General features: G+C 32.3%; 1 protein-coding gene across 1 annotated transcript; it reads left to right on the forward strand.

The window, feature by feature from the left end:
* The first annotated feature begins 2,821 nt into the window (after positions 1-2,821).
* On the forward strand, positions 2,822-15,027 carry LOC130614101 (something about silencing protein 10-like). Its single transcript, XM_057435501.1, has 21 exons — positions 2,822-2,878; positions 4,306-4,363; positions 4,730-4,786; positions 5,577-5,630; positions 5,772-5,870; positions 5,959-5,989; positions 6,080-6,157; positions 6,457-6,572; positions 6,817-6,846; positions 6,990-7,043; positions 7,687-7,743; positions 7,925-7,996; positions 8,734-8,774; positions 9,947-10,043; positions 10,364-10,454; positions 10,710-10,747; positions 11,178-11,234; positions 12,267-12,364; positions 12,936-13,008; positions 13,702-13,809; positions 14,883-15,027. The coding sequence occupies exons 1-21, from the start codon at positions 2,865-2,867 to the stop codon at positions 14,970-14,972; spliced, it is 1,413 nt and encodes a 470-aa protein (XP_057291484.1). The 5' UTR covers positions 2,822-2,864; the 3' UTR covers positions 14,973-15,027.
* The last annotated feature ends 1,868 nt before the right edge of the window (positions 15,028-16,895 follow it).

Below are 16,895 nucleotides of genomic sequence, written 5' to 3' on the forward strand. Positions count from 1 at the left end.
AAGAAAAGAACACCTGAACTCATTTATTTCTAAAAAAGTTGTTGGACGAAGAATATGATGAACCTCTGACGTCATGCTACTGGATGACAAACATAAATTTCATTCAAGAGTGCTTGAAAAGAATTGTGTGTATGCAAACTTTGTCACAATGTCATCACTATAAAAGAAATCTGTAATTTTCATGTCTTTTATCAAATCACTTTTGGCAGCCAACATCTCTTATGACAAAAATTTTACTTTGATTCCTATGGTATACTCAGTCAAGTCTTTATGAATAATAAAATTTAAAAGGTCAACCTTCTGAATATTCATTGCCTCGAAAGTGTGAAAGTATCACCATCATCATGAGTACTGTACTGGAAAAAGGTTGTTTAACATATTGAGCGCGCAACGTGAGTGGACTCCCTCGATATGCGATGTACCACTTTCAAATAATAAGAAACAATTAAAATAAATTGTCATGATCTATCTATCTATAGTATCGTGACAAAATCAAAAGATAATGAGAATAAAGAGAACGTTTTTTTTAATGAGAATGAAGAGAATTTTTTTTTATTTCAAACACATCTCTGCTTTATCTTTTTTTTTAAATAAGTGGGTCTCCTGGCTATGTAATTGCGGGATCCCGCATTTACGAGGTTTTCCCTGGCTAGTGAGTAAGGCCAGCAGTCTGATTTTTAGTAAGTCTGTTTTGAAAAAATCTGCCAAATGATGGCCATACATTTTGAATACAAGAACTACAACACAAGACACCTGAGCATAGGTCAAAAATAAGTTGGCCAAATGTCACAACAAAAAGCTGTTTCAAAATAACTCAAGAATTCGCACTGACAGGTTTTCATGCGATGTTGTTTTAAGTCAATTATGGGCCAGTATACAGATTATTTTTTATTACATCTGGCATTATGAACAAGAGTAAGTATGCCATAAGCATGTCGTTTATATGGTAAAACCTTCAATTCAAGACTGGATCATTTAAGGATATCTTTCTTTTCTGTCTTCAAATCTTTAATATGTTTTAAATACTGGTTAATCTTCACCAATTAGCTACAGTTCAAAGTGCATTTCCCTGTAAGTTTTTTTTAATTAAGGTAATAACTGTGAATATTTCACCTTCAAAAAGGCCATGTTTTACTGAACGTAAGCACAGAACAATATCACGTGACAACGCATCTGCGAGAATGGAATGGACTTAGGACATACATGACATCCTCATTTAAACTGTGTATGGATGCAAAAATTTTTGAATATAGCTAGAAAGTTTAATAATGTATAAAAAATCTTTATCTCAGTCCAACAAGAGAGACTGCCCATTTTCTTATACAGTACAGTCAGAATGTAGGCTTCTGCATACGCACAACTTGCATAATCACCTTCATAATAGACCATTGTTTTCGAAAGTAAGAAGATTACATTGCGAGAAATTGAAAAGATCATGGAAACTTATTGTTCAAATAATAACCTGTGTATGCGATGTTGAGAATACTTGCAGCAATTTAAAATATAAAAGTAAACTTCACTATACCACCTTGATTTTAACTTAAAGGAATAAAAATATCTTAAATTTTTAGAACAAATACATTATTTATCAGGCCTTTTCAGGAAAATTTTAATACGTGTGTGCCAAAAAGCATGCCTCAAGTATTTTAGGTGTGTTTTTAGGTGTGCTGCACTGATAAACTTCTTATAAAATTTGTCATTTTGCAGGTGCTGATAGCACCTGCAAAATGACAAATTTTATAAGAAAGCTATTTTGCGTGTGTGGAGGTGTGCACGTGCTATTGCACGCCTCTCCTGAAAAGGCCTGGTTTATTACAAAAATTGCTTTAAAACAATCTATTTTGTAAAACTGTAACTTGCGTATTAATTGTTCGCCAATCTGAAAAGGCTTGAGGGAAATATAAGATAAACGTTATTGTCATAACTCCGTCCTTTGTTGTGATTATTGTAATCATATATTATGGTGAAATACATGCAAAAAAACAAGGCATGATATCCGTCACACCCACCTTCGTTATGATTTCCAAATTATTTTAATTGCTGTGAGATTTCAAATATTGCCAACTAGACTATAATATGGGACTTATATTTACTTATAAGACTGTGTGGAAAACATTAAAAGAACAATATGTAACATTTTTATTAAAATAATTTGTTTTGTTTTTAAAAAAAATTTTAAATTGCTGTACAACTTTCAAAATAACACATATTCTGTATAACTTTTCAAACAGCTAAGAATAATTCTTGCTGTATGAAATTAAGAACAGCACAAAACAACTTCTTGCTGCATAACATAAAAGTTTTTGCAAGTATTTTTAACTTTCCACTTTGACATATTTAATCTTTCACATAAATTTCAATTCACATTGGCTGCATGACATGACATTAATGAAGGGAAAAATCATTCATTTGTAACACCTGCCTCATATTTTTGTTAAACTAAAGACAGTTCACATGTGCGCGTGCAACCACACGCGTCTCCTGACTGGACGTGCTTACATCCGGACTACTGTATCATAAGTTAAAAAAGTCAAAAGGTAAAGTCATTTTAGGAAAAGGTCTCATTACAGAGCTTTTTAGCAATATTCCTAGTATTTGACAATACTTTGTTCTTCATCTATTCTTGCTGATGCAATCTTGAATTTTCTTTCAATAAACTAGTTTACAGGAGCGATAAACTGGCCATGTAAGTAAGCTTGCTTGTGTGTGCTTTGCCTGCTAGAAAAATACAATTATGTTAAATATTTTCTTTATTTTTAGAAAATCTGTCAGCAGTCAAAAAGTCACACAAACTAACATTTTATTTTGATTCTTCACTTTTTTATAGTTGCATATAATTCATAACTTTTAAAGACCCTGGTGACATGGCCAGAAAAAGGTAATGTTAACCATTTTAAATCTTTTACTAAGTGATTTTATGCATCTTTACATCTCATTGCCATCAACAAACATTTTCCCATATATTTTAATAAGATTTGATGAATGTGATCTTTTTCTTCTTTAAAGGGATCCTGGGACACAAAATTAAAATCTCCCCTTTGAAAGTAATCATATTCTTAAATACAATAATAATTGTTAAAGTTTGTGTTAAAATCGAAACAAAACATATTTAAATTATTATTTTTTGCAAAAGCGTTTGTGGCTCATCTTTGCCTCCATTTTTTTTTCTGAAGGAGAGGAAAGTTGCACTAAAAATTGCATAAATAAGGCGATGCCACAAAATGTTCCACATTATAGAATTTATGTCTACAATACTAGAAACTATTGTGCATTTCCGAAAAAGCAATGTCGTTCCCAATGCCTGTTGTCTTGCTGGAAAAATAAGAAGTTGCTTCGAGAGAAATGCAATAGTTAATAATTCAAATTATCTATTCTTTAAAAAGATCGATGTCTCATTAGTTAGTCACAACATTATTTTTAAAATATAATTTTGAAAATTGAGTTTTGAATTTTGTTACAAAAAGAATTTAAAAGAGTGTGCTCTATTTTTAAAAACTTCAGTGCAGTTAAAAATAAGGGCGTTTTGTGATCCACTAAAATCATTAAATCCACCTGTATTGTCAAACGCCAGTTAGCTTTTTTATTATCAGCAAAATGTGGTTTCTGCAAAATTAACTTTTTGTTTATTGTCAGAATTTTCTTACCACAAATTTTGACAATAAATTTTAAACAATTGATGGCAGTTTGAATTGTGGTGGAATGATATTACTGTTGTAACAGAGACCTGTAAATGTAAAAAAAAAATTGAAATGTTTTGCAGCTGAATGGCAGTAATACGGGCACAAACCCACAATCTTCAAGTCCGTACAAGGGAGCAGTGGGTTTGATTGGCTTAAGAAATAAGAGTTGGAAAAAATATTATTCTTTGAACTACAGACTGTTAGGATATATTTCAGCTGTATTTTAATTTTAAGAAAAGTCCTGATCCGTTAATTTGAATCATTTATAAAATGTAATTTTTCATTTCAAAAACCTTTCAAACGACTTGGTAATCAATCTTTGTCTCACTACAAAAGCACAACCATGGCCCTATTTGGCTGCGATAAAACAGGTCTGCAACATGTGGTGCAATAGGGTATGATCTATTACTGGGGATATAAGGGTCTTGACATAAAAATCACTTCAAACAATACTGCAGCAAAAATTTGGAGAAACAGTAAAATGAAATACAAACCAAGTAAATTGTCCTAGATTTTAAAATTTCTATTAACATCAGTCATGGGTCCTAATTTATTTCAAATTATGAATAACTTGTCTATATAATTCTATATAAATATTTTTATTGTAATATTTGTATACTTTTAGGAAAAAGCTAAGATTGGAGAATACTGAAAAGAAAGAAAAAATCAAAGACCCTGATGCTGTAAAACCACTTTTTATTTTTTGGTATTGTTTTGTTCTTTCTGGCCATGTCCTATTTTTTGTCAAAAAATTATCGAAAATGATAGAAATTTTTTGTTGGAGATTTCTTGAAATACACTTTTTAAAATAATGAGCAAATAAAGTGTTTTCTCAGTCAAAAATAATTTATTGGCTCATCAAAGCAAACTAAAGGTTTTGATATATATTGTTGTTACCCATTTTTAATTGAATTTTAATGACCTTAAACTTTAAAACACCATGTTTGCATCTAATCACATGATAACAGAAAATGAGATAATCATGTGAAAAAAGTCTAATACATTTAACTAATAACAACTAAAATATTATTACTGTTTGTTTCTTTTAGAACTCTCCTGATTATATATACGATGATGTCGAAAAGTTTCACAGAAGTAAAGATAAGGTATAGACATACTTTTTCATTAAAAGAATTCATTATTAAGTTAGAAAGGTTTTTAGAAAAGACTTTTGAGCCAGATATGTTTTGAGAAACGTATACATTAGCTGGATTACAGGGAAAAATTGCAAGTTATATAGATGCTTTTTATGGAAAGTCAACTAGTATTTTTATTGTGGAAAGAAGAAGGCTAGCTAACATTATGCTTGTATAAGTTCACATGCTTGTAAGTGATATACTTACAAAAAAAGTATTTCAGTGATTCATCTTCAAACCGGAAGATTATATGATTGTTACTTTCAAAATACTGGTGATGGTGACTTGAAGAAATTTCTTTTTTTGTCACAAACATGATGGCCATATTCTCGATAAATTTTATAACATTATTCCCATTATATACATTTAAGTTCCTTTTTAAGAAAGTTGTTTTGTCTTGATGCCCCTGACAAAGTTACAGCATCAGGTGAAAAATATGAGCAAGAAAAAAGTTTAAATTAAAAAATGGACATAAGAAAAACTACTCCGAATTAAGAAAAAATAAAAACATTTTTTTAGATACTTCCTTCCTTGTTAGGATAATCAAAAAATTGGGCAAAAATTCAGTTGCTCTATACCTTAGGCATCAAAATGAAAGGGTCAAATTTTCTCCACATTTAAAACTTATACCAGCCTAGAAGAAGTGCATTTAGATATATTAAATTATCATGACAAATATACTGGATTTTTTGTCTACTGTTTTTATCTGAATTTTTCCGTTATTAATTATGTTTCAAGAGTTGCGTTATTTGTAACTTAGATCCTTCTCGATCCAAGTAAAGAGGATGAAGAATCCGATTTGGAAGAAAATGAGGTAAAAAATAAATAAAGTAGCAGGGGAAAATAGTGTGTATAAGAGCATAACAAACCTCGATAACGTATTTGATTTTACTGTGTTCAAGCCTTGTGTGCTTTATATATCTGATGCAAATATGTAGCTAAAATGTTGTCATAGGAGGAAGAAGTGCTTGCTTTAGCTGAGTCAGATGAATCTGATGAAGATTTGGAGGAAAACAATGATGGCTCTGACGATGAAGAGGATGGTCCATTAGAGGTGATGTTAATGTGACAACGTGGAACTATGCCATCGTTTGGGGAAAAATTTTACTCTCTTTTTAATTCATTTTGCTGTCATTTTTCAGGCCTCCACAGATGAAGAGGACCCTGATGATGGTAATTTTTTTTCTTTTACAAAATTTTCAAACTTTGCTTATTATGCTGGCTAGTAGTGTATTTGAAAAATAATTTTATCATGCTTTTCAGGACTTCCAAGTGAAAAAGCATGGGGAAAGCATAAAAAAGATTTTTATGATGCTGATATCGATGATGATGACATTGAAGGTGTGTATTTTGTCTTCCAAAAACAAAAGATGCTTGGGCTAGGCTGTGTGGCTGCTGTAGGCAAGCTCAGGGGATACTTCTGATATGATATTGTCATGCAATTATTTTTTGTTCTCTCAGAGTTTTATGTTTGTTAGTAAATATCATTATAAATAGTATTTTTCCTCCTGTCGTTTCTGAGCATGTGCACAAAGGAATCAACTTTGATACGAGGTTACATAACAAAAACACAAAAATCCAAAGTAACATGGAAACTTTTAAAATACTTTGACATAATATTTATTTTTCTTATATGGCAGCCAGTGACGAAGAAGCAGAAATTGCTGCTGCTGAAGAAGAGAAAGAAGCGATGATGTTGCAAAAGCGAATGGCAGACAAACTTGATGTTGACGATTTTTACAATGTGGAAGGCGAAGTAAGCTAGGAAAAATCATGATTTCATGTTCAATTGCTTAATGTTTCAGTGTCATTATGGATACTTTTGTTTGTTCTACTCATGTTCATCAATATTTATTACAGAGTGTTCGTTTGACCTGTTTTGTGTAATACATTTAAAGAAAATGTTAGAGTTAAGGAAAAGCAGTGATTTGTAAGGCCTTTTTCTAGTTTTCCAAGTTTTATTCATTTATTCATTTATTTGTTTTGTTTTTGCGGTGTAGATTGGAGATAATGACTTTGAAAAGAAACAGGTATGCATTTGAAAATGTCCTAAACTTTAAATCAAGTTGTGTATTATTTCTAAAAGAAATATGACCAAATAGTATGTATTTTAGTATTATGCTATTTTAGTATATGTTAGTATATGAAATTCTTTTAATTGTTACTGTTTTAGGAGACTGCTGTTGTAAAAGACTTATCAAAACTGTCAAAGCGAGAAAAACTTGAGGTTAATATTTTTTATATTTGCCCTTATCTCAACCATAATTTAGATTTTAGTAAAAAAATTGTTGATGTTCTTCATGTTAACTTGATTTAAATTTGTGAATTTTTGTAGTTGATTTTTGTAGTTGATTTTTGTTTTGTTTTTGACAAAATAAAGCTTTCAACTCCAATGATAAAAGTGTTTAACTTGAACATGAAAGCATGAAATTTGTGACTACCCTTTTAAAGTTTCATGGAGTAAAAAAAGCTAAATAATATTCAACTTAATACATTTTAAATATGAACAAACAAAAAGCATAAAACTATCGCTGATACCGATACAAACTATCTGTGGTGTCAAGTTTATTGAATCTTTCTTGATAGTGATGACCATAATTAACATCTTCGCATTTAAATATTTTCCAAATGATACATTTTCAGACGTGGTTTTGTACATCAAATTTAATCAGTATTAAATTTAACTGTGGCCAGTGGAACTAGCGTGATTCAGTTGGTTATGTCATATAAAAGTACTGACACATGACTTGTGTTCCCTTTAAATTTTCAAATTAAATTGTCATCAAATATTGTGCCATTTTTACAGAGAGTATCATCCCTCACTACTGACCCAATGTTTAAAACATGATTTTGTTTTATTTATTTTTTAGATTCTTGTAAAAGAGTCTCCTGAACTGCTTCCAATATTAAATGAATGCAAAGAAAGGGTATGCATTGTACTTGTTTGACGAGTCTAGATTTTTAGGATAACTATAATTTTTATCTTTCTATGTTATTTTTACCATTTGTTTGTGTTTTTATATGTTGGATTAATTTGTTTATGAACAGAGGCTTTTATTTGTTTATTAATTTTCAAATTTATATTTGTGTGATTTATTTTTGTGTTAGCTTGCTGAAGTCAAGCAACGATTTCATCCACTTATGCTTCTGGTGAAAAAAGGCTTGGTTGGTTCTAAAGAAGTAAGAATAGTAACAAATCAGTATTGAGATCTTAATATATTTTACTAAGATCTCTTCCTAATAATTGACATTTCCCTAAAAACTCTTTTATGGATTTGGTAGACCGTAATAAGAGAAAAGTAAACATGACTTTTGTTGACAAAAAAATGTTGTTAATATTTAATGGATTGATTTAACCCTGAACATATTTTAGTGAAATGAAGCCAATTAATATGCATATCAAACTTAGAACTTTGTTTCTTTGGTTATTTAGTAAGATCCAAAATCTTAAACATTGGCAATTTTTGTGAAGTCAGCATGCCCAATTAACTGATATTTTGGTATTTTTTTTTTTTCATAATGCAGGCATTGCAGAAAAGTGCAACTTAGAACATTTTCAATGTTGTTTACTAGGCTAACTCCCCTACCAAAGTAAACATTTTGCAGCCTACTGGCAGCAAAGTACTTTTTAGAAATTGGTAAAAACAGCGTTTTCACAAATATGTCCAAGTCAGTAATGACAAAACTGCTAATAAACTATGTACAAGCTTTTGTATTTCATATCATGTTAAAAGCAGAGAAATGTTATTTCACATCACAATTTTTTGCCAACGTAGAAAATTCTTTCAACAATTAAAGACATTACATCTTTCTTACATTAAAACCTGAAAGAGAAGTACAGATGTCAATTTTATGGCATACGATGTTGTTTATACTTTTTGCATGCTGAAGTAAGTACAAAAACAAGCTCTTTTTAGATTACCTTGTATGTTCAAACCAAGCATCAAGTGCTACTGAAGTAAGAATGTATTTTTTCTTGTTCTGTTTATGTTTAACATAACAAGTTACTTTTATGCAACTCTATTTTGTTTCTTACCTGCCTTAAGTAAAGCTCGTTTTAATGTACATTTGCATTCTATGTAATGCAAGGAAAAACTAACAGGGAGTGCTCAAAGCGAGGTAAGCGTAGAGCAGATCTTTTTGGTGATATTGAAAAAAGCCTGTGAAAGGGTCAGTTATGTCAAACTGAATAAGTAAAAGCATATTACATGCCTACCTTGACAAAACTGTTAATTTTAGCATCTCACTCATTTTTAATACATGATGATGTCATGCATAAGTAGTACAACTTCTAAATCCAAATTTTCAGAACCAATCAAGATTTGTGGACAATTGTTGTGGACAAATCAAACTCTTTAATATGAAATCAACTTTTTTATCCCTACATAAGATTGTAAGTAACTGAGCTTTATAAACGTGGTGTCCGTGATTCTATAAATTCCTGGAATTTGCTAATAGTGTGAGAAATCCTATAAGATGCAAATTTAAAAAAAATTTAATGTCCTGGATTGTCCTTGAAGTTAAGATAGACCCTGTCTATACGATCACTCGCTTATTATAAGTAGAATAGGCATTAGCTCATGAAAATAATTCATATGAATTCACCTGTTGTAACAAAGTGGATAAATATATATGGCATTTGTGTGTACTTAAGTGTATTCTCCTGACGAAATAAGAAGAAGATAGTTTTAATCTTAGTTCCGTCTGTCTCTAGTAAAAGTGTCTGCTTTTACCAGGTGTTTACCATATATTATGCTTGCTATAGATAGGTTTGGCTGTATTAATTGTCTGTCTGTACTTGGCCTCATAGCCGTGCTACAAACACACAAAACAGCAAATACAATAAATAGAGTTTCAAAACTTTTTTTTTTCCTTTTTAACTAGAATAACGTAAAATAGTACACAATCTGTAGAGATTCTTATTCTGTTTGTAGTGTTTAACGTCCAATTAGTGTAAGGGTGATACTTCCATCAAAAAATTAATTTCGCAAAATAAATTTAATTAATGTTATTCCTCCGTTTCTTGTGGGGGTACTTTGTAAAATATTTTTATAATTTGTGTTACACTGCATCCGTTGCTACGTAACAGTGCATCCGTTGCTACGTAACAGTGCATCTATTGTCTTTTAGCTATCTCACAAACATGTCTTTCTACCTTGCTTTAAAAGCGAGCAAAGATAACGTGAAAGGTCATCCTGTTGTGGACGTGCTGTTTCAACACCGCCAGGTAGCTTTCTTTGCGGTTATTTTTTTAATCAAATTTCTTATTTACAACTGCTCAGGTTTATCAATACAAGAAGAATACATGCTTCTGGACCGACTTTTCAAGTGTTGCCTTTAGCGTCGTCTTTCAACCTTGATATAGACAGCCTTTTCATGAGCAATTCTTAACTAGATGTGTTGACAAAAAAAGTTCGTTATCGTTGCAGGTTGTTCCTCAAATTAACCTTTTTTGTTAATTTTTCACAATTTTTTTTGGAATGGAATACTCGAACAAAAAATCTTTTTATGAGGGGAAATTTTTATGGTTATTTTTCTTGTTTTTAGCTGCTCTCTCAAATGGAAGGCCTGGATCAGAAATATGCTGATGAAATTGAACAGTTGTTAAAAAATGGTGGAGATGTAAAAAGCATGACAGGTGCTGTTTTTTCTCTTATTTTCATGTTTGGTTCCCCTCATGCTTTCCTGGTTTCAAATTTTTACAAGGAAATCATGATCCAGTTCAATTTATTTCAGTTTTTTGTTTTTTTTTGCATGAAAGAAAAATTTATCTAGCTTGTTTTGCTCCCCTCAGTCGCTTATAAGTTGTAAATACAAGTTGGATGCGACAGTAACTTCCCAATTTATTAAGTTTAACTTTTTAACTTATTCCTCTTTTGTTGTAATATTTCAGCTATAAAAAGTAAAACAAAGAAAGATTCGTCTTTAAAGGTAAGGTCCATTTTTTGTCATGCTTGTGAAAAGGTACGAGGCTAAAATCATTTGAAAATGTCCGTTGAGATGCGCACACCAGCTCTTTATCAGGAATGTTTAGATGGAATTGGTTCTCTGCTGAATTTGTCAGCTTATTGGTGTCAACAAAAGTGAAGAAAATGTTAACTTTCTTTTATAGCTTAGTAAAAAGAAAAGTTTAACCGATCAAATTAGTGAACTGATACGCATGAACAAACTTCAATACAATCGTTGATTTTATAAAATCTGCTTCACTTAGTTGCAGTCATGTTGAATAGAAAGGTCTAACTAAGAATTTAGCATGCACTTGTGACGCGCTCAATTAGGATATCATTTCGAAATTTTATGTGGCATATAGTAATCGTTCAAATGCTTTCTTTTGTGAATAACTTGTGTTTTTTCTATTTAGAGGCAGTTGAATGAAGAAGTTAAATTGGTGAGAAAGAAACAAAGAAAAGAAGCTAAGGTAACCGGTGACAAATATTTGTTATTCAAAAGTTAACAGATTTGATAGTAAGTGCCATGGAGCATCAAAGGAGCGAAGAGACCTTAATATTGTCGTTACAATTTCATATGGTTTTTGTTTGTAGTGAAACGTGAAAGACATTTCACACAAACACCCATTTTTCTTTATGACAAATGTTGCGAGAATATGCCCACTAAAGTGTTGTCCAAAAATATGAAGAATGCTTCGTTTCGCACAAATATAGGTATTGGAGAGAAAAAGAATGTGGGACATGAATGTGGTTTTCAGTTGGAAGAGCGAGATTATAAGTTATCAACGTTTTTCGTATAAGATGACTACGGAGGCTCCATTAAGTTGTGACATTTTGAAATTTTGGCCCTTCTATTACAGTATAAAAATGCATCACAATCGAATAAGAAGAAAATTCAGCAGGAAATCTTATGACAACCGTGTGGACTTTTTTCGTGCTTGATATTGTTGAGGGAAAGGTGGCTTTTTTAAGGTTCTGTAATACATGATGATGTCATCACAAACTGAATTTACATCGTCAACGACATAAACGTTTGTACCAAATTTTGTAACAATACATTGGTTTCCCATCACTTTCGACTTGTTATAAGGTGTACTTAATGTTGTCTTAACAAACAATGTTAAACAGGCCGTTCTTGGCGGCGTAACTTAGTGGTTATAACTCTCGCACTTTGTGCGGGAGACCGGAGTTCGATTTCCCTTGTCGGCGATTCGATATAGGCGAGTGAAGGTTTTTTATAGCCCCGGGTTAACTCCACTCATGTGAGAGAAACGGGGGAATGGCATTCTGTGCGTGCCGTTGAATGTTGTAGGGAGTCTGCGTTGCTCAAAACGAGCATTTAAAACTCGAGGACTGCCCATCTAAGCAATGACACCTAAAAATAATAGACCCCTATTCCTCGATATATGTGAGGCTAACCATGTAATATATGCGCATCTCTCTACATAAACGTTGCAACACTGCATACGCTTGCAAATACACTCTACGTTATTTCTTCTTAGAGTGAACTTCAGCGTGAATCGAGCTTAGATATCGATCCTCTGGAATATTACAACTCCATCAAACAGCAACGCGAGGCTGAAAAACTCAACTTACAAAGGTATGTTGATGTGAAGATTTCGACTGGATCATTTGTTTGTTTTCCCAATAAGGGTTTTGCATTATTCAACAAGGGTATTTTTTTTCGAATTTCGATCATAGCTAAACTTCATTTGGACATTGAACAATTATTCAATGCTTTGGTTGGTAAAAATTGCCGCCATTATTAATCCGATTCACTGATGTCGAATGTAATTTTAATATAGCGCTCACTTCTTGTCTTTTAATGTTACTTATAAACTGTAATAGGCGACATGGGTCAAGGTTGTAAACCTTTTTTTACCACATATTATCAGCTAACCATTACGCTATTACTCATGCTAACCACGCCAATGTAATGTGAAAGCCAGTTTTAAACAGCAACCACAAACAGATATTTATTCGTGGCAGCTGCAATCCTAAATCCTTTTGAGTATAGTAGTTGACGGAAAACTGAAAAATTTAAAAAGTATACTGTGCAAATATTATAAGGCTAGTCGTCAACCCGTGGAAAAATCCAGGGGTCGCCCGTCCTTTATATATCGCATTTCGTGTTTCCGTAACTCTATATTAGTCGTTATGTTCTTCTGTAGCGAAGAAGTAGAAGACGAAGAGTTAGTGGCAGAGGAATTTGACGAGGATGGTAAACGAAAGATTACTTATCAGGTATGAATTGTATCGAAGCATCCCAACGATTTAAGCTGTATCGCAAAACGTAATACAGCTTTAGACCGATAATAACTCGTCGGTAATGTATATTACGCCATCGTTTTTATTTACTGTGTAAAATATAAGCCTTGATGTCTGTGGGTCCTTGAAGACCTTAAAAACACACCATTCTCTCAAGAAAAACCTCAATATAAATATTTCCATGTTTTATTCCTCTTTAGTCATCTGTGCTTCATACTTTTTTAAATAATTAGCATCTTAAAGCTTTAAAATAATCAACACTGCTATTTTCGGTTATTTTTTACATTACCTTATTCCATACCTACACACTTTTCGTGTGTATGTGTACTTCGTTGTTATGAAATATTGCTTTAAAGTGCACGCTTTTTATGAATTGACAAAAATCAAAGCTGGTTGATTAAATTTTATCAATTGCCATCTGAAATTACATTCTTATACATGTAACGAAGCTCGATAATAATATTCTATGAAAAATCAGCCCGAAAATTATTCTAAAGATATTCTTCATTTCGTGCTTTTTTCAACTAATTAACTTTTATAAAGTATATTCTTATATAAAATAAGGGTGCATTACAATATTATAAATTATGTGAATGGCAGAAGTTAGCGCCAAATCTTGCTTAAAGTAGCCAGAAGTATTTTGACTAAATGTTGTCGTCTTTTGTCTAGATGTCGAAAAACAAAGGATTGATGAGAAAAAGACGAAAAGAACTGAAGAATCCTCGTGTCAAACACAAAATGAAGTTCAAGAAAGCTAAAATCAAACATAAGGGACAGGCAAGAAACTTTTCTTTTCATTATTTTTTAAGGAGAATTTTCTTGTTGTCTTTTTGCTTGCTTTCCAGGATATTGACGTTGTTTGATAAAAACTGTAAAAATGACTTTGATCTTAATTTGTAAGTTAATGTAGTGTAAGAAAGTAATTCATTGTTACATTGAAATTTTTCGAGTTTTTGAAACAAAAATGTCATTTTAAGGAGTTTTTAAGTCCCATACCTTTCAGAAGCTTTGATATTGGCTATTACTCGAAACTACCCCTAAAAATCTCTATAAAATCCTTATAATCGGGAACTTATAAGAACTCTTGTTCGGATTATTCTTAGAAACTTGAAACTTACAACACAACCCGCAAATCGGAAAAAACCCGCTACTTAACCGGAAAATATGTTAAATAACTTTTATGTAGCTTCTCAGAAACTTCAAACAGAATGTAAAAATTCGCTCTAGAACTAAAGTAATTAAATTTTAAACAGATAGTGGTATTTTGATCAAATTTTAAGCTTTCGATACGTCATAGAAAAAGTGCCGACGTGAACAAAAAATTTTGCTGCAATTTGTACCTTTTGGGACGTACTATAATTGTGCCAAGTTGAATACAATTTGGACAAGCCTATGAAAAGTTATGAGATAATATAAAAAACCCGGACCGAATAGAGCTAAAAATTTGGATCCAAAATATTGACTTTTCCTTAAAGCTCCTAATTATTTATACTTTTTATGCGACAAAGAGTATGGATTTGTTTATCTTGCAACAGGACTGATGAACTATATTTACATAATTACTGCAACTTAAAATGAACAGCTCCTCTAACATCTGAAAGAAAACCTTGATTATTAGTAACTCTGTATTTTCTCCTAAAATTTTGGTAAAATCTTCTAAAATATTGAATGGTTTTATACGTTTAGTGTTGTGACCCAAATACCTCCTAAAAATTTAAAATTATAAAAAATCTGCCCCTGTTTTAGAGATGTAAAACTTTATTTTTCGCGTATGTCGATTACCAGTCCCACGAATGATAAAGTTCAGTTTTCGTTATGCGAGATTTTAAAAATAAATTCTTGTATTTTAGGTTCGTGAAGTGAGGAAAGAAACTGAACGTTACGGAGGAGAAACAACCGGAATCAAAACAAACTTGGCGAGAAGTGTAAAACTCAAATAAATGTATCATGGATTACCCTGTCCGTTTTTTAGAAATACAAACTCCATTTTTAATACCAAGTTGTTTTAGGAGAATATTTTGTTTTGTTAAACAGACCCCTTTTGACGGCAAATATATTTAAGTTATTGAAGATATTATTTCGGTTTGTCTGTTCAGTAAACCTATCAACCAATCAAAATCTATCAAAATTTCACTTCACGAACCTAAAAAAACCTATCAAAATTTGTTGCTTCCATCCTCAGCAAATTCACAGCAAGTGACCACAGCAAAAACTCAAAAGAATTTTCGGAATACATCAGAGAAATAAAGATAGCAGACGACGAATGCATGGTATCATTTGATGTCACATCACTCTACACAAATGTTCCCATAAAAGACACCTTAAACATCATTAAAGACATTATCGAAAACGATGCTGCATTCGGTGAAAAGACAAAGATTCCAGTACCGAATTTTCTGCGTTTGGTCGAACTTGTTCTAACCAAAACATGGTATCTGTTTAATAAGAACTTCTACACTCAAACAGACGGAGTTGCCATGGGAGGCCCTGCATCATCAGTAGTCGCAGAAATATACATGCAAGCACACGAGACAACAGCATTAGTCACATCAGACAGACCAAAGGTTTGGAAAAGATTTGTTAACGACGTATTCGCCATAATCAAAAGATCTCATCTAGAAGAGTTCCATGAACACATCAACGGCCTACATCGACAAATCAACCTCACTGTTGAGCTTGAACACGATGGAAGTATCGCTTTCCTGGACACTTTGGTCAAACGAAAGAATGGTTCCATTTCAGTTTCAGTGTATCGTAAACCAACACACACTGACCAGTACCTTAACTTCGAATCAAACCATCAGAAATCTTGCAAAGAAAGTGTCATATCTTCATTACTGAATCGTGCCAACAGTGTAGTCAGTGACAAACAGGAGAGGAAAATAGAAATTCGACGTGTAAGAAATGCATTAATCACAAATGGATACAGTCATAAAGTCATCACGCAAGTAGAAAATAAAATGAAGAGAAGATGCAACGGAGACAACAAGGAAACATCAGAGGAATTTATCGCATCAGCATTCCTACCCTTCGTACCAGGTACCAGCGAGATCCTTCGTCGAGTTTTAAGGCAACACAAGATCAAATGCATTCTTACCTCTAAAGACACCCTAAGAAGCACTTTGTCTAAACCAAAAGACAAAATAAACCTGGAAGAGCAAAACAATGTTGTTTACGAAATCCCGTGTAAAGATTGTGATGCAGTGTATATAGGCGAAACAAAAAGAAAGTTTAAGCAACGAGTACAAGAACATATGCGCGCAGTGAGAAACGGAGATGTGAAGAAAAACGAAATTGCGGACCACAGCTGGAGCAGAAGTCATCAGTTTAATTGGGATGAGAAGAAAATCATTGACAGAGAATCCAGAACAACGGCCAGGAAGATTAAAGAAACCATCAACAGTGTAGAACGTAACAAACACATAAACAGCATCTCGTATCAACTTCCTGAGATTTGGTTACCAGCCCTACAGAAGAAGTAGTTACCTACATCCAGGTCCGAAAATGTTAATTACCGTAATTAACTGTAATTATCAGCTCGTTTCTGATTGGTTAATTTTTATGAATTTCGATCCTCTGCAATTATATAAATACATGCGCAACATCATTTTACTTTGCCCGATGATGGGAGAAGGATCTCCCGAAACGTCGCCTACTAAACTATCATGTTCAAGAAATGATAAACTTTCCACAGTAATATATTTAAGTTCACGTGATGGTGTGGATCTGTGTACTTTTTACAGTGGAATCGGTTTATAGCAAACATGCCATTTAGCGGGCACCTTGTTAAATCAGACAATTTTTCAAGAAACTGACCCGTTTAATTTTTGTAAAAACCTTTACCTAACAGATGCTTTTATAGC

Source organism: Hydractinia symbiolongicarpus, chromosome 11 (genome assembly GCF_029227915.1).
Source record: "Hydractinia symbiolongicarpus strain clone_291-10 chromosome 11, HSymV2.1, whole genome shotgun sequence".
Taxonomy (NCBI): Eukaryota; Metazoa; Cnidaria; class Hydrozoa; order Anthoathecata; family Hydractiniidae; genus Hydractinia; species Hydractinia symbiolongicarpus.